Source organism: Sphaeramia orbicularis, chromosome 21 (genome assembly GCF_902148855.1).
Source record: "Sphaeramia orbicularis chromosome 21, fSphaOr1.1, whole genome shotgun sequence".
In the NCBI taxonomy this organism is placed as follows: Eukaryota; Metazoa; Chordata; class Actinopteri; order Kurtiformes; family Apogonidae; genus Sphaeramia; species Sphaeramia orbicularis.
The window spans coordinates 3,842,629-3,857,671 of NC_043977.1; the positions used below are offsets into that span (position 1 = coordinate 3,842,629).

A 15,043-nucleotide genomic window follows, 5' to 3' on the forward strand; every position below is an offset into this window, starting at 1 on the left:
GTAGTTTAATTTCAGAGCTGATATCTATCCATTTAACATGTTTTCTTGATAAAAACCAAAATCACTTCAGTTCTTCCATCGGTATCTATGGCATTGTACTGACAAAAACAGTGCTTTTATTCATTCCATGTTTTCTTTTCGGTCTGTTTTAGTCACATGATACACACAGGAGTTAGGACTGGATCGCATAACCATTGTTTTTCATGACTTTTGATGGTCTAATAATTTTTTCCATGACTATATTTATCCAAAATATAAACTGTAACACTCCGAGCTGCCTTTAAAGGTCAAAAAAATTAATTGAGATTTAGCGATTCGACTGTGCATCCACCTTAATTATTGAAATGTATTGATATTGATATCGGTGATACTGGCCCTGTATTTACTTGGTATTGGATCGATACCAAAATATGCAATATTGCACACGACTATTAATCACGTCGTAGAGTGGTAAATGCCTCCAAATACAATCATTTGATGGTCTTGTTAGTGTAGTCTATTAAACACAATTATCTATATAAGGTGAAAATAAAGTAAATTAGATCAGATTTGGCTTTGTTTTTCTAAAAGAATATTCAGTGGAGGTCTACACTGTGAAAAAAAAACAAACAAACATAAAAAAACAGTAATATTCGGGCAGCAGGGGTGCCGAAAAAATCATGTAAAATAACCGAAAATAACCACCTCATAAAAATATGGAAATTTTCCATAATTACAGTTTTTTGCCCTAACTTTACTTTTGCTTTTAATTTTGCTTTTTTGTGTTTTTTTTTTTTTTTTTTTTTACTTTTTAATGTTTAATAAAGAATATTTTCAGGTATTAAAACAATCCAATTACCTACAAATATATATATAAATAATTTTCAATGAGACTCAGTTGTCCAATCCACTGATAAAAACTGTATTTGGACAGTTTATCAGTGCTTATACATGTTATACAATCACAAAAATACATTTATTCAGCATTTTTGTTGTGAAACCTCCTGTAATTACACAAGATATTTGTTAATTAACAAACAAGTCTGGTTAAATTTGCAGAACAAATACTTCTTTAACGATTAATTGTCAGTAATTTTATCTTGTTTTATTATTTCTTTTTTTTTTTTTTTTTTTACAGTATTAAACTTTAAATTAGCAGTTTAATCTCATAAATAGAAAATAAATATTTGTGAAATTATGATAGATTTGCAAATGTATTTTAACTATTTTTCTGTGAAAAAAATTCTTCTAAAAAATGGAAATTTTATGGTTATTCACAGTTACAGTTTTTTCATGTTATTTTACATTTGACGTGTAAAATCACAGTCTGTTTTTGTCATTTCATTGATATTTTCCTGTATCTTAAAAATACAGAAAAAAATCTGTAAAATAAACAGTGAAAATTCTGTTAAATTACACATTTTTTTTTACAGTGTGGTCTGTCTTGGAGCCAACCTCTAGTGGCCATCAGCAGTATTACACTTTAACATACTTCTACCCTGACCCAAATTTCAAGCTGCAGTGGTTCAACGGGAACATTCAGAAGAACCTGAGTGTGAACTGTGGTGGGAGTTGTGCTTTTGTTGACTTCTCTTTTTCCAGCCATGATCCAACTGTGACTGTTTCTGCTGCAGAGACGCAGTAGAGCCGCTGAGACACAAAGAATGAGGATGGATTTTCCCAGAATATCTGACCCGCAGCCTCCACATACAACCGGCTACATGTTGAAGCTGCATTTAACTGCCAGTAGAGCTTAGATTCTCCCCAAATGTTGACATGTTTAATCCAGATTGGAAGGAAAAAAAAAAAAATCCTCTTTTCATGTGCTTATGAATGAACTCTGTAATTTAAACTCTATTCTTATTGCACTGTGAGTCTATTAGAATGCACACATGGATATATATTTTACTTTTTTTTTTTTTAATGATTTTTTTGTACTCTATACTTGCCCTCAATTGTATAACATTTTTTGACTTTTTATAATTTAACCACTATTTTATTTTACCTTAGATCACAGGTGTCAAACATACGGCCCGGGGACCAAAACTGGCCCGCCAAAGATTCCAGTCTGGCCCGCGAGATGAATTTACAAAGTGCAAAATGCAAAAATTACCCTGAAGATATTAACAGTCAAGGGCTTCAAACTCAAAAATAATAGCATAATAACCTAGAAATAATGACTCCAAATTTTCTTCTTGGTTTAATGTGAGAAAAATAGGATGACGTTATGCCTCTAAATAATGGCAACACCAATTTTTTCTCTTTGATTTATTGCAAAGAACACTAAACTCTGATATCCTTTAACAATAAAATGTGAATAACTTGAACAAATATAAACAACCTGGAATATCTAAAGAAAAAAAGTGCAGTTTTAATAATATTCTGCCTGTTTTGTGCCTTGGTAGATCCAATCTGTAATGCATATGTATAAATCATAAGTTGAGGCACAATATTGATATAACTGCACTTATTTTTCTTCAGAAATTTCAGTTTTTTCCAGTTATTCACATCTTTTTTTTGTTTTGGATAGAAATAGTTTCATCATTTAATCTTATTTTTTGCACAAAAAATTTTGGAGTTGTCATTATTTATAGGTTATTATGCTTTTATTTTGCTGGTTCCGGCCGCTGGAGATCAAACTGGGCTGAATGTGGCCCCTGAAAGAACATGAGTTTGACACTCCTGCCTTAGATGCTTGTTTTTCCTGCACGATGAATCATGTTGGGTAAGAAACGTGGCATATAAATAAACTTGTACTTTTTATTGTAGATGTAGGCATTTGGAAAAGTGGAGTACTACATCCAATCCAACTTTATTTGTAAAGCACTTTAAAACAACTGCAGTGGACCAAAGAGTTGTACAGAAGAATAATTAAAACCAATGTAGAAAAATGAAATACAGAACATATTAAAAGACATAAAACTGTTCCAAAAAGAAAATGGTGCTGTACAGAAGAATAAATAAAACCCAAATAAAAGAATATACTAAAGATGCATCTAGAATAATACTTTTTGTTTATTCAAGTGATTTTCGTTCACAGTCAATTACAGCTCATATGAATTCTCCACTTTCATTATAAAGCAATATACTCAGATAGTCATCTAAAATAGTCTGGAACTGTCAGACTAATTCTTAAATGAGAATTATTCTGGGTTATCTCAGTTCATTTTTGATTTCGAAGTCGTTTCATCAACAGGCTAAAACCAGAGCGTTTCTGGATTTTCTCTCACATTCAGCACAATATCAGAATAACAGTGAATCATAACGGCACAGACACAGAATCTGTCAGTTTTGTTGTTGTTTTTTTTTTTGTCTTAAATAGAGATTTAAGTGTGACAAACTAGACAAGACCTTCAAAAGATGGACCAGACTCAATGTAACTGACAAAGTGTTTCAACTTTTTACACATTTATTGGAAAAATGAGTTGAAATAGTGAAAGTAGAAATGTATAAATAAATATATTACATCTCAGGATGGAATTGGACAGATCGCTACTGCTGGACTGACTGAAATATCAAGAAAATTCCTCTCCTTGTTCATTTACGAACATGTCTTCATGTAATTTTTCATATTTTCTACCAGACTCTACAAGACAACACTCTTTCTTTCATTAAAAAAAAAGCCTTCCCAATAAGTTGCTGAACATATCTGACGCACACAGCTGTCAACCACACGCTGTAAACATGTCAATTTCCACTGTTTTCTTTCTTTTTTTACTTCACAGTTGCTGAGTTTTTGTGATCTCTACAGACAAAAATCCTGTAATGGAAAGTCCTGCAGGGGTATTTTCTACTGAAGGATGTGAGGAGAGATCTGGTTTATGGTTCTCAGGCTAAATCGCAACAATCAACAACGTTATAATGATTTATAGTAGAAACAATTGCACTTTTAATATAATGTTTTAATTGTGCAAATAAAAAAATCTTCTCTAGACTGAGAATAAAGACGATAAGTCAAATTGTGACTACTGTTAAAAACACAGTTATACAATGCACATAAATACCATTATTATATGATATAACTGGGGATGAATAACTACAGAGCAAAAGGTGAAAAGGTTCAAATTAGGGCCATCAAAATTAACACATTAATGCTGATTAATCCATCATCATTTAAGTGCCTTAAGTTTAAAATTATTTAGGAATATTGAATTAAGATGGTAGATATGTTTTTGTTGTTGTTGATTTTTTTTTATGGTGTGTATGCTCAATGCTTGATGCTATATGCATTTAAGTTGATATAAGCGGTGTATCAGGTGAAAAGGATATGCAAAAGAAAATAAGCGTTTGCTTCTAGCCTACTCCTTTTTTGGTTTTTATGTTTATTATGATTATTGTACTAAGTGCAATGATTGATGTACAAACCAAAATAAATTCATTCATTCATGATTAATCTGATAAAAGAATTTAGCCCAATTAACCCATCTACATCAGCAGAGTGACTGTGAACGTCTCTTCCAACACATTTGGGTCAGTTTGTCCCAGTAGAGTTAGCGTTAATGCACATGAACAAATGGTCAGTTGATCCGGTAGTGACAGGCAGCAGAACTAACCCATAAAGATGGAAGAACAGAAACAAAACAAAACAAAACAAAAAAAAAAAAACAAGACGGAACAGTCGACCCACAGAAAGTATTAGACACACTCTGCAGGAAGGAGTTTTCTATTCACTGAAGCACTTCCAACTTAAAGCAGTGATATTTTGCATTTTTAATGGAATTCTTCCTTTTCCCTCATTTCCCTGTGGTCTCCATAAACTGTAAATGCTCTGCTTGGCTCTGAATTCTTCATTCATTCAACTCCACAGGTCCATCTTCAACCCTATTTCTGAGTAATGACACCAGAAAGGTGGTTTGGAGCGCTGGCCCTTTAAATGCTCATGAGCCACTTCAGGCCCCGCCCCCTCCAGGTTCTCAGCTGTGCTGCTCTGTCCCGTTCAACCGATAACTGAACATTTGAGGTAATGGGCTCCAAGTTTGGACAGATTTTCAGTCTGGACTACAACTGCTGCTGCGGACAAACAATTATGGAGAAATACTGGAGAAATGATCGTCTGAAGTCTGGACCTGATATGAGCAAATGTGGAGAAGGAACGAGTTATAAAACGTGAAACAAATTAAGAAGGAATTCAAACAGGTTGTAGAAATCCACTGGATTTTTGCCCAAATGAATCTAAAGCTAGTTTTGCAGCAGCTGGAGTGTTCAAATTCAAACTGTCTGAACTATTAGGGTCCAAATACACAAAGAAATGAAGCACAGACAAATAAAAGTGGGTTTAGATAAATACAAACCCTTTAAAATACCACATTAACACGAAGCATACGTTAGTCAGCAATTCTGCTACCACTTCAGCTAACATGTCGCCCAGCTTGCGACAAACCCGTTAAGTGCATATATAGTCCCTTCTTTCTTGAGTCTGTTTGCTCATGCAAAATGAGACGCGATTAATATAGATTAAACATGAATGCAACCCTGTGATTAATCTGATTAAATGTTTTAATCGTTCGACATCATTAGTTCAAATACTTTATGGTTGAGTTAAATGGATGTGAGGAGAAATCAGAACAAACGTTTGCTCTCAGGCAGAAGTTTCTGGTTCTCAGGCTAAATCACAACAATCAACAACGTCATAATGATTTATAGTAGAAACAAATGCACCTTTAATATCATGTTTTAATTGTGCAAATACAAAAATCCTCTCTAAATTGATGAAATATTATTTTAATTCAGATATTGAAGTATTAGAATGATTTTTTTTATTAGTTAACAGTTAATGTTTTAACATAGGATTCATTTGTTTAATTTGTTTTATTTCAATAATGTTAGTGATGAGTTCTTTGTGACCAGATTTTTGTTTTACCCTGTTCTAGTTTAAACAGTTGGTTAATATGTTAAGCTTGTTAAGATAGGAAACATCTGTATGCATAGGAGTTAATTAGCTTCTGTTCTTCCTTTAGATACATGTCTAAACACATACACATTTACATACATAGTATTGTCAAACATAGATGATAAGAAGTAAACTTATTGTTGGCATAAGTTTACTTAGAGTTAAGGCCCCACCTCTGCTTGATCCAGTTCGATAACGCTAAGTTAAAGACCAACCCATTTGTACGGGTGAGCCCGCCCATAGGGAACTAAATGTACAATTCATCTGATGTTCGGGGCTCATTGTTCTTTGAGTCCTCAGCGCTGAGTAGGGGTGTAAGCAATATATTGCGATATTTCATTTTGCAATACTGTATCGGTATTAAAAAGTACTGTATCGATTTTTAGGTATTTATTCAGATGCAGATATTGTGGAGGTTCATTTTAGTTTTTTTGCTTTTCTTTTTTGTTTATATTTTATTTATTTATTTACTCTTTTATTAAATAATGTTAGTTCCTTTGTTGGGACTGCACAAAAATAATGTTCGGATGTTAGTTCTGAACTTATAGAATACGAACATTTGAACAGGATCTGAAACTGTAATGTCTGTAAAACAGAATTTAAGTTTGAACAGAGGAAAAATTTTGTGAAATAACATTAGATCCTGCTGTAATCAAATAAAAATGTGTTCAGTATTTGTACATATTTCAGGTGTAATTCAGTTCTTCAAGGAAATAATCTTTTAAAAAAGAAACAAAACCAATAAAAAATTGCCTTTTTAACAGTATCGTGATTTGTATCATATCGCCAGATTCTTGCCAATACACACTCCTAGCGCTGAGTATCCATTTTATTTGTGATCTGAAAAAATTTCGTCCTTTGAGACCGAGCTGAACCCAGACTCATCCCTGGAGCTTCCAACAAAAGAAAACATTAACATTGAGAATAAAGACTATAATTCAAATTGTGAAGACTGTTAAAAACACAGTAATACAATGATCACTGCTCATAAACACCATTATAATACTATGAAGGTACTAATAAGTAAAAGGTGAAAAGGTTAAGTTACTATCTATGGCTGAGTTTAAATGCTACGTCTGATCCTATGGGAAGCAATGAGAATCAAACCCAAGTGAAAATGGAGTGCCACACCAGAGCATATTCTCTAAACACTGCGCCTCCTGCTGTGCTGCTGTCTAACACCGCCCTGATTTCTTTTATTTTCACTCGGTTGCTCCAGGCTGACAGACCTCTCTCAGCCTTGTTTCTTTAGTAACAGCTGTACCCCTGTTTCACCAATTAGAGGCAGGAAGCCTTGAAAAACTTCTGGATCTTGTATAGTCAATCTAGCCAGCAGCCTCCATTCCCAGTTCCCTGGTGGGCTCCAAGACTCTACTATATCCATACTATCATCCCTCTGTACACACAGAACTGAACAAGCACTTGTGTGTATGAGAGCAATGTGATTACACCAAAAACCCACAGAAAAGTAGCCCTTACTTCTAATGAAAACACAGAGGCACCAGAACCCAAAAACCAAAACTGAGCCTGTATCTACGAAATCAGACCAATGGCCCTATAGTTTACCGACCAAATTCAAAGCTTTGGGAAATGTATCCAGATCCATTTATTCTCACCCTGTTCTGTGTATTTATTCTATTACAGAAATAGTCCATGTTTTGCTCATATTCCAATCAGATCTGTACAAAATTCAAATTCCAACTTGATATCACTGATACTGATTTATTGGATCAATCCACTTCCTATCTCGTATAATGGGAAAATTTTTCAAAGTCGCACCAAATCCAGAATCAGATCCAGATCGAAAAAATTTCAATACCTTTTGTTGACATCATCATACAGAAGCTGTATACCAAGTTTGAAGTCAATGTGAAATGGAGTTTCGGAGAAGATGATGATTGAAAATTTTTCCCCATAAGAGCCCACGTTAAATTTTGCGTCAGTTCCAGATCCAGAAGAAGATCCTGATCAGCATGTGGACATTATGTTTGGGTCATCTCCCCATCAGGGCTGGACTGGAGACATTTACACTGGAGATCATTTATATTTACTGAGTTATTGCATCCATCCACTTCCTATCTCTGATAATGGGGACATTTTTCAAAGTTGCACCAAATCCAGAATCAGATCCAGATCCAAATAATTTCATTAACTTTTGTTGACATCATCATAAAGAAGCTGTATACCAAGTTTGAAGTCAATTGGAATTGTAGTTTCGGAGAAGAAGACGATTAAAATTTTTGTAACGGACGCCAGATGCCGGCATGACGACAATAGCTTGCGGCCTGTCGGCTGGTAAGCTAAAAACATAAGAGAGGACTATTTGGAATTAGAATCCAAACCTACGTCAAATACAGATTATTAACAATAAAAGCACCATAAATGGGCTATAGGTAGTATTTATACTTTCAGACATTAAAAAAATAACCTAAAATTAGAGTATAGAGCTGAGAGGTTCTGCCAAAGATGCCGGTGTATTAGACCGTAGAGATATGCACTGAATTTATTTACACCAATGAGATGAGGGATTTATCTGACCACGAGAACCGCTAGGAAACTACTGTCAGAATCAAAGAAAGTGACAAAGTAGTCGCTTATCCATTGAACATATGAACAAAACTTTACCAATATTTACTAAACGTCGAAAAACCGAAGTGCGTAATGTCAGTTTTTCCATTAAATCACAAATGGGATGATTTGTTCAGTTATTATTATCGCGAGATGACACGAGAAGTCATTCCATAAACATGGCAATGAACGTAAAAATCGTGTTGATTCACAGATATATTCATTATTATTATATATTACCCCTCTATCCCGTACTAAATTCTAAAATTATGCGGGTTTCTGGTGTGTCGACACATACCACGCCATGTTTCTTTCAAAACTCTTCTTCTTCACTTGTTGTAACATCTGTCAACATCCGTTTTTTTTTTTTTAATTCACATGACTGTAGTTGCGGAAAAGAGTCATTCCATTGCAGTTTCCATTACATACTTTATTCAGTGAGTGATACAGTCTGTGGAAACATAGGGTTGATTCATTAGTGGTTTTGGTCTTAAGTGTGTTCTGGTGTGATACTTGGAATTTCAGTACCACATAGGCACCAAAACCTGATGTGATGCCTTTAAAGAGGTTCTAACAAAAGTATACGGTAGCAATCACTTACTTTACTCTACATATTTTTTTCATTAAAGCAGTGATATTTTGCTTTTTAAATAGAATTCTTCCTTTTTCATCATTTCCCTGTGGCCTCCATAAACTGTAAATGCTCTGCTTGGGTCTGAATTCTTCATTCATTCAACTCCACAGGTCCATCTTCAACCCTATTTCTGAGTAATGACACCAGAAGGGTGGTTTGGAGCTCTGGCCCTTTAAATGTACATGAGCCACTTCAGGCCCCGCCCCCTCCAGGTTGTTGGTTGTGCTGCTGTGTTCCGTTCAACCAACAACTGAACATTTTAGGTAATGGGCTCCAAGTTTGGACATATTTTCAGTTTTTCTGAGAAATGTTCATAGGATGTCTTGACCTTATATGTGCAAATGTGAAGACATAACTAGTTAAAAATCGTAACAAATTAAGCAGGAATTAAAACGTGTTGTAGAAATCCACTGGATTTTTGCCCAAATGAATATAAAGATAGTTTTGCAGCAGCTGGAGGGTTCAAATTCAAACTGTCTGAACTATTAGGGTCCAAATACACAAAGAAATGAAGCACAGACTAAGAAAAGTGGGTTTAGAAAAATATGAGCCATTTAAATACGTTAGTCGGGATTCTGCTAGCACTTCGGCTAACGCGTCGCCTAGCTTGCAACAAACCCATTAATTGCATATATATTTCCTTCTTTCTTGAGTCTGTTTGCTCATGCTAAATGAGACGCGAATAATATAGATTAAAAATGAATGATATTTAAGTGGGATTAATCAAAATTAATCCACAGCAACCCTGTGATTAATCTGATTAAATATTTTAATCTTTTGACAGCACTAGTACAAATACTGTCTATAGTTGAGTTAAATGGATGTGAGGAGAAATCAGAACGAATGCCTGCTCTCAGGCAGAAGTTTCTGGTTCTCAGGCTAAATCACAACAATCAGTAATGTAATAATGATTTATAGTAGAACCAACTGCACCTTTAATATTTTTTAATTGTGCAAATACAAAAATTCTCTCTAAATTGATGAAATATTATTTTAATTCAGATACTGAAGTATTGAGATGAATTGTTTTATTAGTTAGACGAATAAAAGTGGGTTTAGACAAATATGAGCCTTTTAAATACGCACAAAAACCACAATGTACTGCCTATGATTCCATTTATAAAAGCAATAAAAGGTAAAAACCTCCACTGGGGTGAATATTATTTTAGACCCTGTAAATGTTCAGACCTGTAGTCATACGGGAGTTTGGTCAGAACACAATATAACCCAACTTGTCCACAGCAGCCATTGTCGCTGGTGTTTGGGAGTCATTACTTTGCTACAAGCTCAAATAATGATGAGACACATGTTCGCACCGAAATTCTAAACTCAGGAAAGGTGTACAAAACTTGCCTCTAATTCAAAGACTGAGCCTGAGGCCAGAGCAGGGATGATAATAAAAGGAATATGTAGAAAATCCCTCTTACTCCTAGACCCTACCTTTAAAAAATTCCACCCACACAATTCTCACTTTACATAATATCCTGTACACACTAGAATGTGGGGAAAAATAACAACTACAAGCTGCTACTAAACCTCCGACAAGGCTGTGTCGTACAAGCACAGCAGATCAGTGCAAATCTCAGATTAAAGAGGGCACGCTACTCCATGCTCTTTGGCAATGTCCTAAGGTCCTACGGCGTTCTGGAAAGAAAAATCTATAGATCGATAAAAGAGATCACAGATGAGAAGTTTGGCTTTTCTCCCAGGTTAAAGTTCACTTTTACTGCTTGGGGACAAACTATGATCTATGCCAGGAGAATTAACCTAGCATACATGTTTTTGACAGCAGGGGAAACCAACATGGCACAGAGAGAACATTCAACTGGGAATTGAACCAGCAACCACCATGCCACCGTGATGTCATTGGCTATGAGAAACCCACTGATGCCCAGTCCACACTAATGCAGACACACTGGAAAAAATGCCCCTCAAAAACAATTAATGAAAGATATTTTTGCTTGAATTAAGCAAAAAGATGTGCCAATGGAACATGTGAAAATAATCTTATATTTCTTGAAATCAGATTTTTCAGATCTATTGTCTAAAAATCAGTTCTTATATCTCACTGAAAAGTTACTCTGTAGGTGGTTCTGTCTTATTTTAAAGGTGGGGTATGAGATCTTAGAAAAACGGTTTGAGCAGCTACATTTTGAAAAATACTCCATTCAGAAGTCCAAACCACTTTTTTCACACTGCCCCCCCCCCCCCCCCCCCCCCCCCAACCCTAACCCTAACCCTAACCCCCCCACAAAGCCACACCTCCAGAGGACCGACACACAATGTTTGTTCCCAAAGGTTCACAAGCGCTGCACAGCAACAATTCGCCGGCTCCGGTCCCGATCCATGCACACCTCATTCAGTGTCCTTCAACCCCCCCACTCTTACAGAACAGCCCCAGTTCAGACTTATGTGACTAACGCTACATTTACTACTGATTTATGTGAGTGACTAAACAGTTTAACAGTGAACTTTACATCCTAATATAACCAATATAGCTAATATAGCTAATATAACTAATATAGCTAATATAACAAATATAGGTAATGTAACTAATATAGCTAATATAATTAAAATAGCTAATAGAACTAATATAGTTAAAATAGCTAATATAACTAATATAGCAAATGTAACTAATATAGTTAATAAAATTAACATAGCTAATATAACTAATATAGCTAATATAACTAAATTAGCTACTATAGCTAATATAACAAATATAGCTAAAATAGCTAATATAACTAATATAGCAAATGTAACTAATATAGTTAATAAAATTAACATAGCTAATATAACAAATATAGCTAAAATAGCTAATATAAGTAATATAGCTAATGTAACTAATATAGCTAATATAATTAAAATAGCTAATATAACTAATATAGCTAATAAAACTAATATAGCTAATATAACTAAATTAGCTAATATAGCTAATATAACAAATATAGCTAAAATAGCTAATATAACTAATATAGCTAATGTAACTAATATAGCTAATATAATTAACATAGCTAATATAACTAATATAGCTAATATAGCTAATATAACTAATATAGCTAATGTAACTAATATAGCTAACATAATAAAAATAGCTAATATAGCTAATATAACTAATATAGCTAATGTAGCTAATATAACCAATATAGCTAATATAACTAATATAACTAATACAGTTAATATAACTAAAACAGCTAATACAGCTAATATAACTAATATAGCTAATATATCCCAGCTCTGGTTCTGTTTTTGTTTCCTGTACCAGTTGCTCCAAACCTCTGAGAACGCATGATTCATGCACAAAGAGAAGTACGAACAGAGGGGGGAGGGACAAATGGCAGTTGAGTTTGATAGACATATCGCCGTTCAATCATTTCTGTTGGGCGCTTAAAATGATTGGATGGTGTTTTTCAGTCCTGTCAGTTCCACAGGTGATGACATTTTTTAATTTTTGAGTTAGAGCATTTAATTAACTGGTTGTAATCAGGGTGTGAAGGGGATTTTCAAGAATATAGTAAAAAAATCTCCAGGAAAATATCTCGCACCCCACCTTTAAGTGTAATGAGATATTTGGACTAGAAATGACAAAAATACACTTGGTAAGATTTAGATTTTTTCCAGAGCACAATCTACTACAGGTCATAAGGTCATACACTGGTTTATACACCCATATGACCTGTGTTTTATGGCTCAGTTGCATATCTGCTACACACAACAACAGTATGGACGCACAAACTGAGGTGTGACACCACTGTTTTCTAATCTCTTCACTTTCTACATGGATTCACACAAGCTGGAGTTGTTAAAAATCTCACAACTTTAAAGAAATCAGTGTTTTAGTGACAAAAAAGGCTATTTATCTGTTAATGAAAGCCTCAAACATACAGAAAACTGTCCATAATTCAACTTTTTCCTCATGACTCAGCCTTTGTTTCATAAGAATAAATCTTGGGAATAACTTATGCAACGTATCTGATCCACCTGACTGTAAACGTGTCGATTCTCCATTTTTTATTTTAGCTCCGCAGTTGTTGAGGTTTTTTTTTGTGATCTCTACTGAGACAAAAATCTTTTAATGGAAAGTCCTGCAGGGGAATTTCTACTGAGGGATGTGGAGAGAAATCAGAATACAAATGAACGTCTAGACAGTGGAAGCTGTCTGAAGCATCAGCAGCTATCCGCCAAATTACACAGCTCAAAGAGAAAAGGGCTGAGACGAAGGACAGGGAATCATTTAAATCCCTTCATTGTAACTCAGTCACATTCTTTCAGACAAGTCAATTGTTATGCATAGTGAACTCTCTTTTTACTTTCATGATTTTGCTTTTCTTTAACAAAAGATGCATGATGATAAATGAGCCTTGTGGAGCTTTCAAAGATGCTGTATTAGTGTATTATGTAGGTTGCAGAACACTCACCCCATGAGAGGATCCACAGCTATTCCTTTAGGATTCACCAAGTCGAGCTGGAGGATGGTAACACAAGTATTCCCGCTCCGGTCGCAGACAAATATCTTATCCGTGACCCGGTCAACAAAGTAGAAGTTTCCGGTCAGCCAGTCTATCGCCATTTGTTCCACATCTGCAAAAGGAAAACAGAATTTTGTGAAAAATGACAGTACTGTGCAAAAATTTTCAGCCACCTTCTGTTGTTTTTTCAAGGTTGAAATAAGGATACGTATTTATGTATCGCACTCGTTTCTTCAGATGCATCAAGAAACTACAGGAAATATGTGCACAGCCTTAAAAACACACACACAAAATGAAGTAAATGTGCTGTAGAGGTTAAAGTCATCGAAGCTCGGTGCAAATGGAGGTCAGACTAAATTCCACCTCTTTGGTTTATAGAGGCTTTTGTTTTTCCTGCTGTACATACGTCACATATGGGTGCTTCTATGAAACTGGGTTCATTTTGGTATCTGCGACTTTTCCAGCTTTTTAGACCCAATAATAAAAGGTAAATGTAGACATATTTCCCCCAGGATGGACCTAATGATGACCTCAGATAAATGAAAAAAAAAAAAAATTATACTCCTATTCTGAGCCATCCCATAATTAATGAATTTTTAATCAAATATTGGGTCCAAAAATAGGATCCAAATATGGACATTAAATCTCCATTAGATGTGAAAACATGTGTCAGTCTCATTCCAGGTTTGCTGTAGAACCCATTGTGTCCACTGGTGTTACATGCAGAACCTACCCAGTTAAACGCATAAAAATTGCGAATGATTTTGCAACAGCGGTCATTTTTGTCAAACACTCTGCCTTAAATAATTAGTTCAATTCCCAAAATGCACCTGTGAGAGAATAAAGAATTTGAAAAAATAGTCATGCACAATTTTCGTGTCCTTTTGACTGTGTTACATGTGGATTTTTGTATTAAATATAATCTAAAATAATATAAAAATGTGTTGTGAAAAACAGTTTCTCTTTTATCTCAGTAAATATTTATTTTTTAAACAGACCCAAAGTGCTTCCAAACCTGCTTCATAACATTGGTCTACATCTGGTTTGGATTTTTAGCCCCTCTGTCCTGTTTTTAGGACCAGTTTCAGAGAAACACCCATATATCCAGATTGGATCTAAATACATAATGAGAAATGCATGTGTGAACATTAGAACTTTACTAAAATCAATAAACATAATGTTGGACTTGGACTTTTTCACAGTTCTATATTTGTCATTATGTAACATTTTCATGCACATTTGCAATTTCTCTCAGTCAGCATAGTTGGATGAATTAGAAATGAAGAACCATGGGATTATGGGAGTTGTTTTCACCACCACTGGAAATCTACTGACATGAGTCAAGCAGAAAGCATTTTTCATAATAAAGGGACAAAACGTCTAATGGGGCGAATACTTTCCACCAGATTAAAAAAAGAACGAAGGACTTTCACTGTCTTTGTTAAACAATAATAACTGAAATATTGAGACGTGGAACTTCACTCAACATCTGCATTATCCAAAAAA

At 34.6% G+C, this 15,043-nt stretch overlaps 1 protein-coding gene across 1 annotated transcript in view; it reads right to left on the bottom strand.

Annotated features, from left to right (window-relative positions):
- The window catches only part of lrp1bb (low density lipoprotein receptor-related protein 1Bb), a 930,516-nt gene that overhangs the window by 522,070 nt on the left and 393,403 nt on the right, over positions 1-15,043 (bottom strand). Inside the window, exon 7 of the mRNA XM_030124596.1 lies at positions 13,487-13,649. Within this exon, the coding sequence (XP_029980456.1) occupies positions 13,487-13,649 (163 nt within the window). The remainder of the gene's footprint in view (positions 1-13,486; positions 13,650-15,043) is intronic.